At 44.2% G+C, this 13207-nt stretch overlaps 1 protein-coding gene across 1 annotated transcript in view; it reads right to left on the bottom strand.

The window, feature by feature from the left end:
- Positions 1-13207, bottom strand: part of TGFBR3 (transforming growth factor beta receptor 3) — a 212983-nt gene that overhangs the window by 107890 nt on the left and 91886 nt on the right. Inside the window, exon 3 of the mRNA XM_017855795.1 lies at positions 10200-10384. Within this exon, the coding sequence (XP_017711284.1) occupies positions 10200-10384 (185 nt within the window). The remainder of the gene's footprint in view (positions 1-10199; positions 10385-13207) is intronic.

Genomic DNA, 13207 nt, shown 5'->3' with positions numbered 1-13207 from the left:
CATCCCTACTAAAAATACAAAAATTAGCTGGGCGTGGTGGCACATGCCTGTAGTCCCAGCTACTCAGGAGGCTGAGACAAGAGAATCACTTGAACCCAGGAGGCGGAGGTTGCAGTGAGCTGAGATCATGCCACGGCACTCCAGCCTGGTGACAAAGCGAGACTCCGTCTCAAAAAAAGTAATAATTAAAAAAAAAAAAAGAGTGCTACTATCATCTCCATTTTACAGATGAGGAAACAGGGCTTAGGGAATTAAGTAACTCACCCAAGGTCACACATGGGGAGTGGCAGAACTGAGACTAGCCCTGTATCTAACATGGGAACAAACCACAGTGACAGTCACTCCTCCAGTCCATATCTTAGGCACCTGGCAGCTCAAGGTGGGACCCAAGAGCCGGGGTGCTTCAGCCATCTGACTGGAGCTCCACTGGAGAAGCCCAGGCACAGTTTTCGGAGGTGTAAGCAAGGAAATGATAAGCAAAATCCTAAGAACAGACAAGTCACCTCAGGGAGAGGAGGCAGAGGGAAACAGAAAGCCAAGGGCTGTGCCTCAGTCAAGAACCCCCGAGGTCAGGCACACTTGCTCATGCCTGTAAGCTCAGCACTTTGGGAGTCCAAGGAGGGCAGATCACTTGAGCTCAGGAGTTTGAGACCAGCCTGGGGAACATGGTGAAACCCCGTCTCTACAAAAAATATAAAAATTAGCCGGGCGTGGTGGTGTGCACCCATAGTCCCAGCTACTCAAGAGGTTGAGGTGGGAGAATCGCTTGAGGTTGCAGTGAGCTGAGATCACACCACTACACTCCAGCCTGGGAGACAGAGCCAGACCCTGTCTCATGGAAAAAAGAAAAAAAGAAAAAAAAAAAAAAAACAACCTTAAGAAGAAAGAGTGAGCAGCTGAGAAAGAAAACAGAAAAGCAGATGGAATGGTAGAAGTGAGAACCAGGAAACCAAGAGGGAAGTGCCAGAAAGGGAGTGCTTGACAGCACTGGAGGCTTCCTCAGCTGGGGAGAAAGAGTGGGGCAGGGAGATGTGTAGAAGCAGCTCTGCAGCAGAAGTTGGTGTCCCCAGGGGCTAGTCCAGTGCTGGCACCAAGTTCTTGGTTAATAGTGAACATGTCACCACTACACCCTCTGGCCTGATCCCCCTAAGGCGTTAGGACTAGGTGGACTCCAGGGACCCTCTAGTCCTAGCAGTCCTTGAGTTGTTCAAAGGGGCATCATCAGGGTCTCCCCAGAGATGAGCTCAGGCTGCAGAGAGGGAAGAAGGGAAAGAGGGACGTACAGATGGTCACTCATTCCAGTGGAGCAGGGGAAGGAAAAGAGAAATAAGCTGACCTGAGGCATCAGAGGGGCCAAGTCACACACGGCCTCTTCATTGTAGAGGAAAGAAAAGTGGAATAATTAAACATGTGTCTAAATTTACACAGAAATATTTAGAAAACACCATGGAAGGAGTGATTGAAGGCAATACAATAAACACTTCTGCAGAATTTAAGTATTTAAATCAGCTATTAGCAGTTAAGTTTCCTTTTACTCTCAAACAGCATGTCAAGAAGCAGGTAAGCAATGGCAAGGTTCTCCTTGCTCAAGCTGAAGGCTCAAGCTGGAAAACTGGAGACACTGCACACGCATGCACTAGGCCTTTGCCCAGTCCGCACATCTGCGTCTCAGATTTGCAGACCTGCTCCTGACTTGGGTCTACTGCTTTTTTTTTTAATACTCTCCCAAAAGTTCTAAGAGCAAAATGTCACATTTTTAAATCAGAGCGTGCTCTTGTAAAAACATTGTCTAACAACACTTTCAGGAAATTATACAATTTTTTTTAAGTCAAGGGCAGTTACCATGGCAACAGTAGTACGGGTCAGGGTTCTAACCCTAACCTCCATAAAGACAAAACACCATACTGGTTGGAAAACGCTGCTGCTGGACAAATTTTAAAAGAGTTCGGCCGGGCACAGTGGCTCACGCCTGTAATCCCAGCACTTTGGGAGGCCAAGACTGACGGATCACAAGGTCAAGAGATTGAGGCCATCCTGGCCGACATGGTGAAACCCTGTCTCTACTAAAACTCTACTAAAAATACAAAAATTAGCTGGGTGTGGTGGTGCTCACCTGTAGTCCCAGCTACTCAGGAGGCTGTGGCAGGAGAATCTCTTGAACCCAAGAGGCGGGGGTTGCAGTGAGCCGAGATCGTGCCACAGTACTCCAGCCTGGGCGACAGAGTGAGACTCGTCTCAAAAAAAAAAGGAGGGGTGTGTGTCAAGGCAGTCTCTTCTGTATCTGGGGAAGAGGCAATAATGAGAGGTTTTTACAGTCTGTCCAGCCAGCATAGAATATAAATCAGCATTACCTCATTCTAAAAAGGCGGAGTCCAACCAGGCTCAGTCCCTCTGCTGGGGCAGGGGCTGTGCTTTCCTGGGGCAACGTTACAGCATCTGGATATCACTATGACGAATGACAGGATTTAAGTAACATGACCAGCCTGCATCTTGGTAGGAATGTTTTAACTTCTTAGCCTTGTGTCCTGGTTTGTTTCCTAAACCCTGGTGTTTACTATTACCTCTCTGATTTCTGCTTTTACTTTTTCTAAAAGTCCAAGACTGCATTTTTGGAGAGTTCCTATTTGAGAGTTAGCTGGAATTTTAGATTGAACATCTTGCCCCAAAGTGTTAGCCATCATCCTCGACTAGTGTGACCAGTGCCAACTCTCGCTTGCACTGTCTGTTGTGACAGCTAGCAGATGCATTGCCTTGCTGTCCCTGACCCTGCTCCCCTTTCCAGGCCTGGATTGGCACCTTCACACGCCTAGCAGGGTGTTGTTGTTTAAACTGCATTGAGTGTCTTCAAGTAAAGGAGTAACTCTTTTTAAATGATATGAGTGGCCTATTCATTCAGGCCCTCCAATCCTACGTGAACAGACAGATTCAGTTGCCTTTGTAGGTAATGAAATGATTTCTATAGTAATACTCAAATAAATGGGGAAGGGAAGAAAGGAGAGAGGCAGTGGGCAGGTAGGGAGAGACACAGAAAAAAAAGAGAGGGACAGAGAAATAGTACAGGCATGGGCCACATAACAATGCTTTAACCAACAAGGGACCACATATACGACAGTGGTCTCATAAGATTATAATACTGTAATTTTCCTGTACCCTTTCGATGTTTAGGTATGTTTAGGTACACAAATTCTTACCATTGTGTTACAATTGCCTACAACATTCAGCATAGTAACATGCTGTGCACATTTGTAGCCTGGGAGCCATGGGCTATATATACCATATGGCCTAAGTGCATAGTAGGACATACCATCTAGGTTTGTGTAACTACACTATGACATTTGCACAACACAATCCCCTAACGACACATTTCTCTGAACGTGTCTCTGTCATGAAGCAATGCATGATACTATCTGTTATAGGTCTGGTGGGAAACTAAATGACCATTTCAGAGGTAATCTTCCCTGTCAGACTGAGGTGATTTCCAGAACAGCCACCTTTTAAACAAACACCAGGCAGTGCTTATATGCAGAATGTATTTGTTTAGAAACCAAATTTCACCAATATACCATGTCTGTGTGTGAGGGGTTTACTTTGACACTTGCTTAGTACATACCACATAAAAGATATCTCAAACATAAATAGCCCTGGGTTTTTTGTTTTTTCTGCATATGCATAGGACTAGCATTAGGAAGTCATTTATGAATAGCAGCAGGGTAAAAAATGCCCCACATAGAAAAAATAATGTAGCTAGTTTAAAGTTTTGCTCTCACATCTGTACTCTCCCAAAACCCAGCCTTGAGATTTTATATAAGTTCTTTTAGTGGTGTTGGGCAAGGCACACCCATTCCTCCCCAAAAACTGTTTTATCTGAATCTTGATAATTGAGGGGGAAAAACAGAAAAGGTGTTCATATATTAATATTACGGAAATGGGGAAGGATTACATATAGATAGGTAGATAGGTAAAGATCTCCAAAATGGTCAATCTTTGAATTGACAAATTCCTCAATGTAAGCAAAAAGATGTCAAAGCAGATGGCAAAGTCTGAATACTGAAGCTCTTGCATTTCATTCTTAGCAAGAAGAGTCAGTTAATGTGCTAGTTCTCTCCCACCACACAGTTAAAACAAGTTTGGATATAAGACGTAGTAAATTATAAGCAGAGGACAGGTGAGCTACTTGTGTGAAGGCAGCTGAAGGCCTGGGGGTGGCGGGAATGTTTAACTGTGAAAACAGACAAGAACATAAAAGGCCCCTTGGTGGTGCCATTTAGCATGGGGATTAGCAGCCACATAGAGCACAATGGCTCCTGAGCTCAGCCCTGCATTTTATAATTACTGACATGTGGTGTGATAATCCTAAACCATGAAAGGGAAAAAAGGGACACTGCCACACACAGACCAACTTGCTACTGCCCCAAAACTGCAAGGAAGGGAATCCAAAAAGACTCCAAGCACTGGAAAGAGTTATTACCAACCTATGCACAGAACCCAAACCCTCACTAACAGACCTACTTGCTGGCTGTCTAACAAAGCAGACTAGCAGGTTCTGTAGCCCAGAACCAAGTAAGAGCTAATAGAAAAAGGATGACTGTCTGGAGTACGGGAAAAGCTTTGCAGCTTGCACTGTAGAATCCAACAGACACAACTCCGGGGCTGGCTCCGCAACTCACCATCTGGTTGAATAACCTCCCTAAGCCCAAGTATTCTCTTCTGCAAAAACAGTGACCACCAAGCCTCTGTTTCAGGCTGACGAGAAGACTGGCAGAACCAAACAAGTGCCTGGCAGGTGGCTGTCCCGCAGGAGACACACAGTCTCCACCACTATGGCTGCTAGTAGTGTCATTTGGGGGATGTGAGAGCTGTTAAGAGGCAAGTCGAGCAGTTAGCACTTGACAGTGTTTACTTCCTTCTCTTTCTCCCCACTGTGGTCTTTCCTGCCCTCAAAAAGAACCAAAAACGGGACAGCTTTATGCCAATCCTCAGAGAAGGTACAAAGTAAAAGTGATTTGGAGCCATATGTGTGATTAACCACACATCCCACTTGGATTGCCTGCCAAAAAGTCTGGAGCCAAATTTCAAACACAATCATACCAACCACATTAACCCATATGGCTCACAAACTGCACTCTCCTCTTTCCCTTGGTCCTCATTCTGTATTTCTGCTTACATTGTTGGTATGCCTGTTGCTGGAAGCTCATCCCAAATCCTCTTTTGGAATGAGGCAGAGAAGCTCATAGGGTTCTGAGCTTTTTGACGGGTGAAGTTATTAAACCTGGCCCCTTTCCCGTGGTAATGCAGCCTCCCGATCCCCACTCCACCCCTACAGCCAGGCACTGGCACGCCCATTGCTCCTTTAATGTCAAAACAAATACATAAATTTAAATGTCCATATCTTTTCTACATATATGTAATGGTTAACTAGGGACTTATCCTCAGCAGCTTTTCATAATAAGCAAGCAATTAGATAGGTCGGAAATAGAAAAGACACACCACCACATAAAAGCAAGTCACAAGTAAAAATTAGATGATAGGAAACAAAATTGTTGCCATTCCAGCAACTAATGAAAGTATGTTACTGTAAACAAGCCTCTGATGGTGCTGTTACCCTTCTCAGGAATCAGGAAACGCCCTGAGCAATTAAACTCGGGATTCTGACATCTTAGGGGGAGGCTGCATTTTACTTCAAAGTCAGAGGGCTTCAAACTAGGAGCCGGTTTTCATGGGGATGGAAACCATGACACCGGTCCTCACTTGCTCTAAAAGATAAATCTGATCTCTCAGCATTGTTTATGCTCTTCTGCTGTCCTCTGTTGCCAGAAAGTCATTTTCCAGTTTCCTGTTCGCTTCCAAGGCTGTTGTTTCTGAAACCAATGATTACAAATGAGAGGTGTGTTCTCAGATGAAAAATACAATAGGTCTACTCTGACCCGAGGAGAACCCAGCAGGGAGGCCAATGACAAAACAGTGCTTTGGTACAGAGGGCTTTTTATGTACTGTTGTAACAAGTGTGTTTCTGATACAAATTCTCTGCTGGCCTATAAAACTGTTCATCCAACTTAAACGTAACTGTCTCCCTAAATCTTGTCAACCTGCTACAGTCACCACTTTCAGGTGTACGCTCTGTCACCGCCTCTACACAGGAAAATTAAAAATCTCTCCCCAGCTGAAGAACCCGGGAGGTAGGAATTTATTAACAGTAAAATCTGAGAGATAGGGTGATTTATAATAGATCTTGCTACTGATCTGGAACCAATAACAAGCCAAGGGGAAACGGGGCTGATTTAGTAATTCCCTCACATTTAAGGATGACATCACGAAAACCAACCACTGCAGCCTTCAGAATCATAGTCAATTACGGCTTGGAGCCAGCACGGTCATTGTTTTGCTAATTTGTAAGTAATAGCACTTACCATTTCATTTTGAAAAATATTTGCCTTTAATATTTGGTAGAGGCCAGGCATGGTGGCTCACACCTGTAATCCCAGCACTTTGGGAGGCCGAGGCAGACGGATCACTTGAGGAGTTTGAGACCAGACTGGCCAACACGATGAAATTTAGTTTCTACTAAAAATATAAAAAATTAACCAGGCACGGTGGCACATGCCCGTAATCCCAGCTACTCAGGTGGCTGAGGCATGAGAATTGCTTGAACCCAGGACGTGGAGGTTGCAGTGAGCCGAGATCACACAACTGCACTCCAGCCTGGGTGACAGAGCGAGACTCTGTCTCAAAAAAAAAAAAAAAAAATTGATAGAGACTGCACAAAGGCTGCCTCTGGCCCTCCTACTATTAGCCTCAAAACAGATCAGCTGTTATTTTTAGCATAGACTATATCATGGCATATCTACAAAAACCAAGTTATCCATTGAAAATAACAAAAAACATTAGGTGAGTTTAAGTTGAAGGAGTAAGCAATCCTGATAAAGTGAATTGAGCCAAGGTAAACTTTATAGACTAATTAGCATGTCAGCAGATCAAATGGTTTATTTAAATAGTTTTATTGAGATACAATTCCCATACCATAAAATTCACCCACTTAAATTACAATTCAACAGATTTTAGTATATTCACAGAGTTGTGCAACCATTAAAATTTTAGAACATTTTTGTCATCTCCTCCACTTTTGTTCTTTTTTTATTGAGATGGAGTCTTGCTTTGTTGCCCAGGCTGGAGTGCAGCGGCACAATCTTGGCTCACTGCAACCTCCACCTCCTGGGTTCAAGTCATATTCCTGCCTCAGACTCCCAAGTAGCTAGGACTACAGGCACTCGCCACCATGCCAGCTAATTTTTGTATTTTTAGTAGAGAAGGGGTTTCACCATGTTGGCTAGGCTAGTCTCAAACTCCTGACCTCAGGTGATCCACCTGCCTCAGCCTCCCAAAGTGTTGGGATTACAGGCGTGAGCCACCTCGCCCAGCCTCCACTATTTTAAAAAAACCTGTACCCATTAGCAGTCAACCTCCATTTCCTTCTTTCCCCTCTAGCCCTAAGCAATGACTAATTTACTTTGTCTCTATAAATTTCTGTATTCTGAATTTCACATGCAAGGAATCATATGATATGTGGTCTTTATGTCTGTCTTCTTTCATTTAGCAGATTTTCAAGGTTCATCCAAGCTGTAGCACATATCAGTATGCCATCCTTTTTACTGCTCAATAACATTCCATTGTATGGATATACCACATTTTATTTACCCATTCATCAGAAAATGAACATTTGGGTTTTTCCACTTTTGGACTAATGCTGCCATGAACAGTCACAGACAAGTCTTAGTGTGGACATGTGTTTTCATTTCTCTCGGGTATATACCTAAGAGTGGAATTGCTGGGTCATGTAGTTCAAATGATTTTTAAAAACTGTTTGCACAGCTGTGGTAATGTTCTCCACAGTCATATGTCGAGAGAGTGAGCGATATTTAATCCTTATCCACACCCATCTTACCATCCACAGTCTTTCATTCTTTCGTCGTACTGACCCTCATTCTGATGTCATCCTCTACGCTCACTGTGTATATGCAAACTACTCTGAGGTCTGCCATATGTGAGCAAGGCAGAGCCAGATGGAATCTCCAAAAATCAGTTATCCCAAGATCTTGTGTTCAAACGGTATTGAACTACAACCATCTAATTCTTAAAGGTCTCTCTGTTGTCTATTCTCAAAAACATCTTCAAATCACTGGCCCCAAATCATACAGACACTATACAAATATTGAAGGAGAATAATGTTCAGGTTTTTAAACAAGTTTGAGACTACCCTTTGTAGGCCCTCTTTCTTTTCTTCCTTACTGAACACACTGCATCCCTGAGGCCAGCTAATGTTATGTATCCTCAGTACTGCCAGGTCCTAAAATGAATCCCATTTTGAATAACATAGTAACCAGGTGCAGGAGGGCTCTGCTGTCACTCCTTGAGGTATTTTTCTTTTGTTTCAGTAGTCTTATTCGAATTTTTTTTCAGAGTCAACAACAGTACTGCACAATTTAACATCAAGAATTTTCTGCTGTTGCTACTTCTGTAACAGCTTGCACTTTCTTTTCCCTCTGAGTTCCTCTGAGAGAAGCATATATAAAATGAGTAATTATCGCTGCTAAAGAATTGCTGGAGTCAGCAATGCTTCATAGGAGCTGCATTTCCTCCTCTCCTCCTTTCCCTCTCACCACAAACTCTCCCCCATCAGTTCAGAATTAAAGACACATTACTGGGATAAAGAAATCTGACCTGAAATATGAGTTGCAGCAACAATGGCAAGCAACCAAGAGTATTAACAATAATTTCCAATGCTGCTGGAAAGGTTAGATGATCTGTCTTTGAAATGAGCCAACTCTGCACACTTTCATAAGATTAAAATCAGCTTGCTTTTCCTTCTTAACATCTCGTGCTTCTCCTCTTCCTACCACCCCAAAAAGATGGGGTGACTGAGGCACATAAACAAGTGGCTCTGGAAATTAACTTGCTTGACCAGAAGAAAGCTCAAAGATAAATTCCATTCTGCATTACTTTTCCTGTACTTCACTATGATCGGATTTTTTTTGTGGTTTCTTTCTCCCTGGAGAGAGAATACCTGAGTGATAACATTTCTGACACACAGAAGCTTAAAAACAGAAGGAAAGCACTCTGTGCTATCTCACTGGGAAATCTGTCCTCTTAAATGATGACCATTCACCCACAATCTAGGACACTTTTGAGCCATAGGAAAGAGGAGGCCATTTCTCTCTGAAGATGATGACCTTGCGCAAATAAGTTTTCTGCACCTGTTTTGTCACCTGTAAAATGAGTATAATTGTAGAATTCGTGGAGTTAGTGTATGAGTGCTTCGAACACTGCTGGGCCGAGTAAATGCTGAGTAACTATGAGCGTATATCTTTATCATCACCATCTCCACTAATGTCACTGCCACCTTTGGGAAGCTGCCTAGATAGTGATAAGGAGCTATGCTCAGGGATTTTCAGGCAAGTACAAAGTACTGCCATCTTTATTCCAGAGTGTTCCCATTTCCCCTCATTCATCCTGCAGAAGTAATAAGTTCATATGACAAAGTAAAGAAAGAAGAAAGAGAGGACACAGGAAGAAATGGGAAAGACATTTCACAACAACAGAGAAATGGTACCTTATTTGGTTTCTCACAATCATGTTTAAAAGATGAAATTATTATTATTTTTTGAAACAGGATCCTGCTCTATCTCCCAGGCTGGAGTGCAGTGGCAATCATGGCTCACTCCAGCCTCGATCTCCCAGGCTCAAGCAATCCTCTTGCCTCAGCCTCCCAAGTAGCTGGGACTACAGGTGCTCACCACCACACCCTGCTAATTTTCTTTTTAATTTTATTTTTAGTAGAGATAAGGTCTTGCTATGTTTTCCAGGCTGGTCTTGAACTCCTGAGCTCATGCGATCTTCCCACCTTGGTCTCTCAAAGTGCTGGGATTACAGGTGTGCACCACCACCATGCCTGGCCTAAAAGGTGAAATTCTTATGAACGTTTTTTTCCAATATGGAGGGCCAGGAAAGGGGGAGAGCCAACCAATCTCTAGACAGAGAAATCCTAAAGTTGCCCAATCCAGAGAGCAGTTGGTATTTTAAAGCTGCTCTCTTATGTTTATACACGAGCTTCTTTGTTGAACCCCAGAAGAGAAAAGGACTTCTGTCCAGAAAATCATCTCTGCAGACTCAGTGGCAGTGGGCTGACAGCTGACACCTGCACCTACCTCTCTCTGCAGTTGGCCAGGCCCCTGGTCCGCGGTGCGGAGATTCAGGACATGCACCTCCTGTGGCAGCCCAGTCGTGCCTCTGCTGGCACAGCCTGACAAAACGGTGAAGCTCTCCATCAAGGCCTGGACAGGATGGGAGGCACTGACAGGTGACAATTCACACAGTGCACCAGGCTCTGGACCTGCCAAGGGAATCACAAACACAAGCCACTCAGAAACAGCAATTAATTCTGCCTCAAACGGGCAAGGGTGATCAAGCCACTGCCAACCCACCAGAGATGCCTTTCCAGGTAAACTGTTCCAAGACTAAGTGGCCAAAAAGCTAGCCTATCTTCTAAAATCCCAATCTCTTACATTTCTTTTGGATAATTTGGTGTGTATTTGATTTTTTAAATTCCCTTTTGGACTCACAAGTCATGAATACATTCCTCTGGGTAGAGGACACTTTCCATTTAACATTTGTGTGCAATTCCTTCTTCCCTCTTGGTAGAAAATCAGAGATAAATAAAATAAATTGCTTAAAGTCCCAATAATACTATACATAAATAATATTAAATACCTAAAATTGCACTTAACAAAAGTATAAGATACAGATCCTATCTTTTCAGAGCTTCCCTTTATTAGGGAAAGCAAAACAAACTTAAGAACAATACAGAGCAAGATGTAACATGTAGAGGCGATCAGGACCAGAGTTGTACAGCAATATTTGGGCCAGAGGTCAGAAAAATCCTCCCAAAAGAAGTAGAATCTGAGCAGAGCCTCAGATAGAAAAAGTAGAACCCTGGTCATATTTGGTTCCTGCTTCTTCATTCCCTCTTCCTCTAATCAATCAAGCCTTAAATCCTAAATCCATTCACTCCTCTCCATCTCTACTTCTTTACCAACCCTAGACAATTACAAACCTTCCTGAACAGAGTCTGAGGACTCAAGCTCTGCATGCCACCTTCCACACAGGCACTGTCCACCTAACCTAGAGGCACTCAATGTTACGGGTGTTCCCAAAGCAAATGCCTGCTGCTGGCATCTCTGTGGGCAGTTCCTGTCCCTTCAGAACAGCTTCCCTACTGAATAAAGCCTAAGCTCCATCACAGAGCACAGGAGGCCCTTCTTGATCTAGCCCCTTCCTATGTCTCATCCCTCCCCAGTCCACATCAACTTACTTAAAGGTCTCCAGACACACCAGGATGTTTCCCAACTCCATGTCCTCATTCAAGCCTGCTTCCTTTACCCAAATTCCTCTTCCACTCTCACTCTGCTCCCACAACAAACGTCCCAAGCTGAGGAAGGCTCTCTTTCTCTACCCTCCCGCAATTTATCTGCCTGTCTCCACTACTGCATTTACATGATAGCCACTGGTGTACATATCCATCTGTACTGGTCGAATGTGACCTCTCTGAGGGCTGTGCGTGCCCATCTTTGTATCCTCAGCATTCATCTGCAGTGCCTGGCATATATGAGATGCTCAAAAAATGTTTGTTAAATGAATAAATGAATCATTGAGCTTTAAAAAAAAATGCTCCTTCTCAGATCAGTGAGTAGGGCACCATTCCAGGGACTTGGATTTGGCTGTAGGGAATATGGGAAATAGGCTGCTACAGCCCTGAAATCACTGCAGCCTCCTTTCACATTGGCTGGATTGATAGACACACATCCAGGGGAAGAGGGAACTGGATGCTTACTCCTCACACACTTCTGTGAGCTTGGTGCTATTGTCTCCATTCAATCACCCAAGAAACTGGGCTGAAACATACAATGCCCACTACACCACAACGTCCCAGATGGAACCCAGGTGAAAGGCCTGAATGTACTCCAGTTTGTTCTTCCTGACTTCTAAATAATAAAGGTACTCTCCAGGGTTGCAAACATAGTTCAGAACCAGCCAGTCTGCACCCAGAAGCAGACACCCTGCCTGGTGGGCCAAGTCTATTTCAGGACTCACAGAAATTATCTAGGCTGATAATAGCTATCGGGTCTGAAATGAAGTATGTGCCTTCTCAAATAGTCACTGCCACTCTCTGTATAGCTGGACTGTGGCCAGCCACTTTCTGAGAAACCATAAGGTGGTGAAGGAAGATGTCCCAAGAGCAGTAACAGGAGGTACTGACTGTACATTCCCTGGAACCCCTGGCGGGGTGCAGGGAAACCATATGGGCAGGCACTCCCCCTGCTGCCCTCATCCTGCCCTCCTGGCCTCTGGCTTTCCCAGCTGCAGTGGGATGTCTGGTACACTTCACACCCAGAGTTTTAAGAAATTATCCTATTCCTACTCAATTCTGGGGACACTCACTGGCTGCAGCTACCCACACTGGGAAACCCTTCTGAACTGGTTGCAGAGCCTCCTGCCACGAATTTACAATTATCACAAATTAAGCATAAATAAAATGCCTTTCAGTTCCATTCTCGTATGTGTGCAAAGCTCTGAACAGGCTGAAAACGCGTCTGCAAAAAGGCCTGCAATCTATTTGATCTGCCCTCCTCCTCATGATGCCACCATCACCCATTAAGATCTCCTTAAATCACCGCACTGCTCACCTCCACACTGGGGCAGGGGTGAAAACTCAATGGAAACAAATCAAATAATAAGGTATTCCCAAAGAGAGAGGGAATCGGTGCCGGGAAGCCTTCAGTGCTGAGGATGCGCGCTACTGGCCTTAGAGTCTACACTCTCTGTTTTGCCACAGTGCAGAACAGGGCAAATACCTTCTTTAAGGGCTGGAGCTCTAGCTATGGGTTATATGAGTCAGTCCAAGGTCAAAGAAAAGAGAAAGCAATGCATGGGGCACACCCTGATCAAATGCCAGGACAGCAACTCTTTACAGAGACCCACAGGAGGCCAGGCGCAATGGCTCACGCCTGTAACACCAACACTTAGGAAGGCCAAGGCAGGCGTATCGCTTGAGCCCAGGAGTTCAAAACCAAACTGGGCAATATGATGAAACCCCGTCTCTACAAAAAATACAAAAATTAGCCAGGTATGGTGGTGTGCACCTGCAGTCCCAGCTACT

The sequence above is a fragment of the Rhinopithecus bieti genome, unplaced genomic scaffold, assembly GCF_001698545.2.
Source record: "Rhinopithecus bieti isolate Rb0 unplaced genomic scaffold, ASM169854v2 scaffold_41619, whole genome shotgun sequence".
Taxonomy (NCBI): domain Eukaryota; kingdom Metazoa; phylum Chordata; class Mammalia; order Primates; family Cercopithecidae; genus Rhinopithecus; species Rhinopithecus bieti.
The sequence above is the reverse complement of the archived record's forward strand: the minus strand, read 5'-3'. Positions and strand labels throughout refer to the sequence as shown.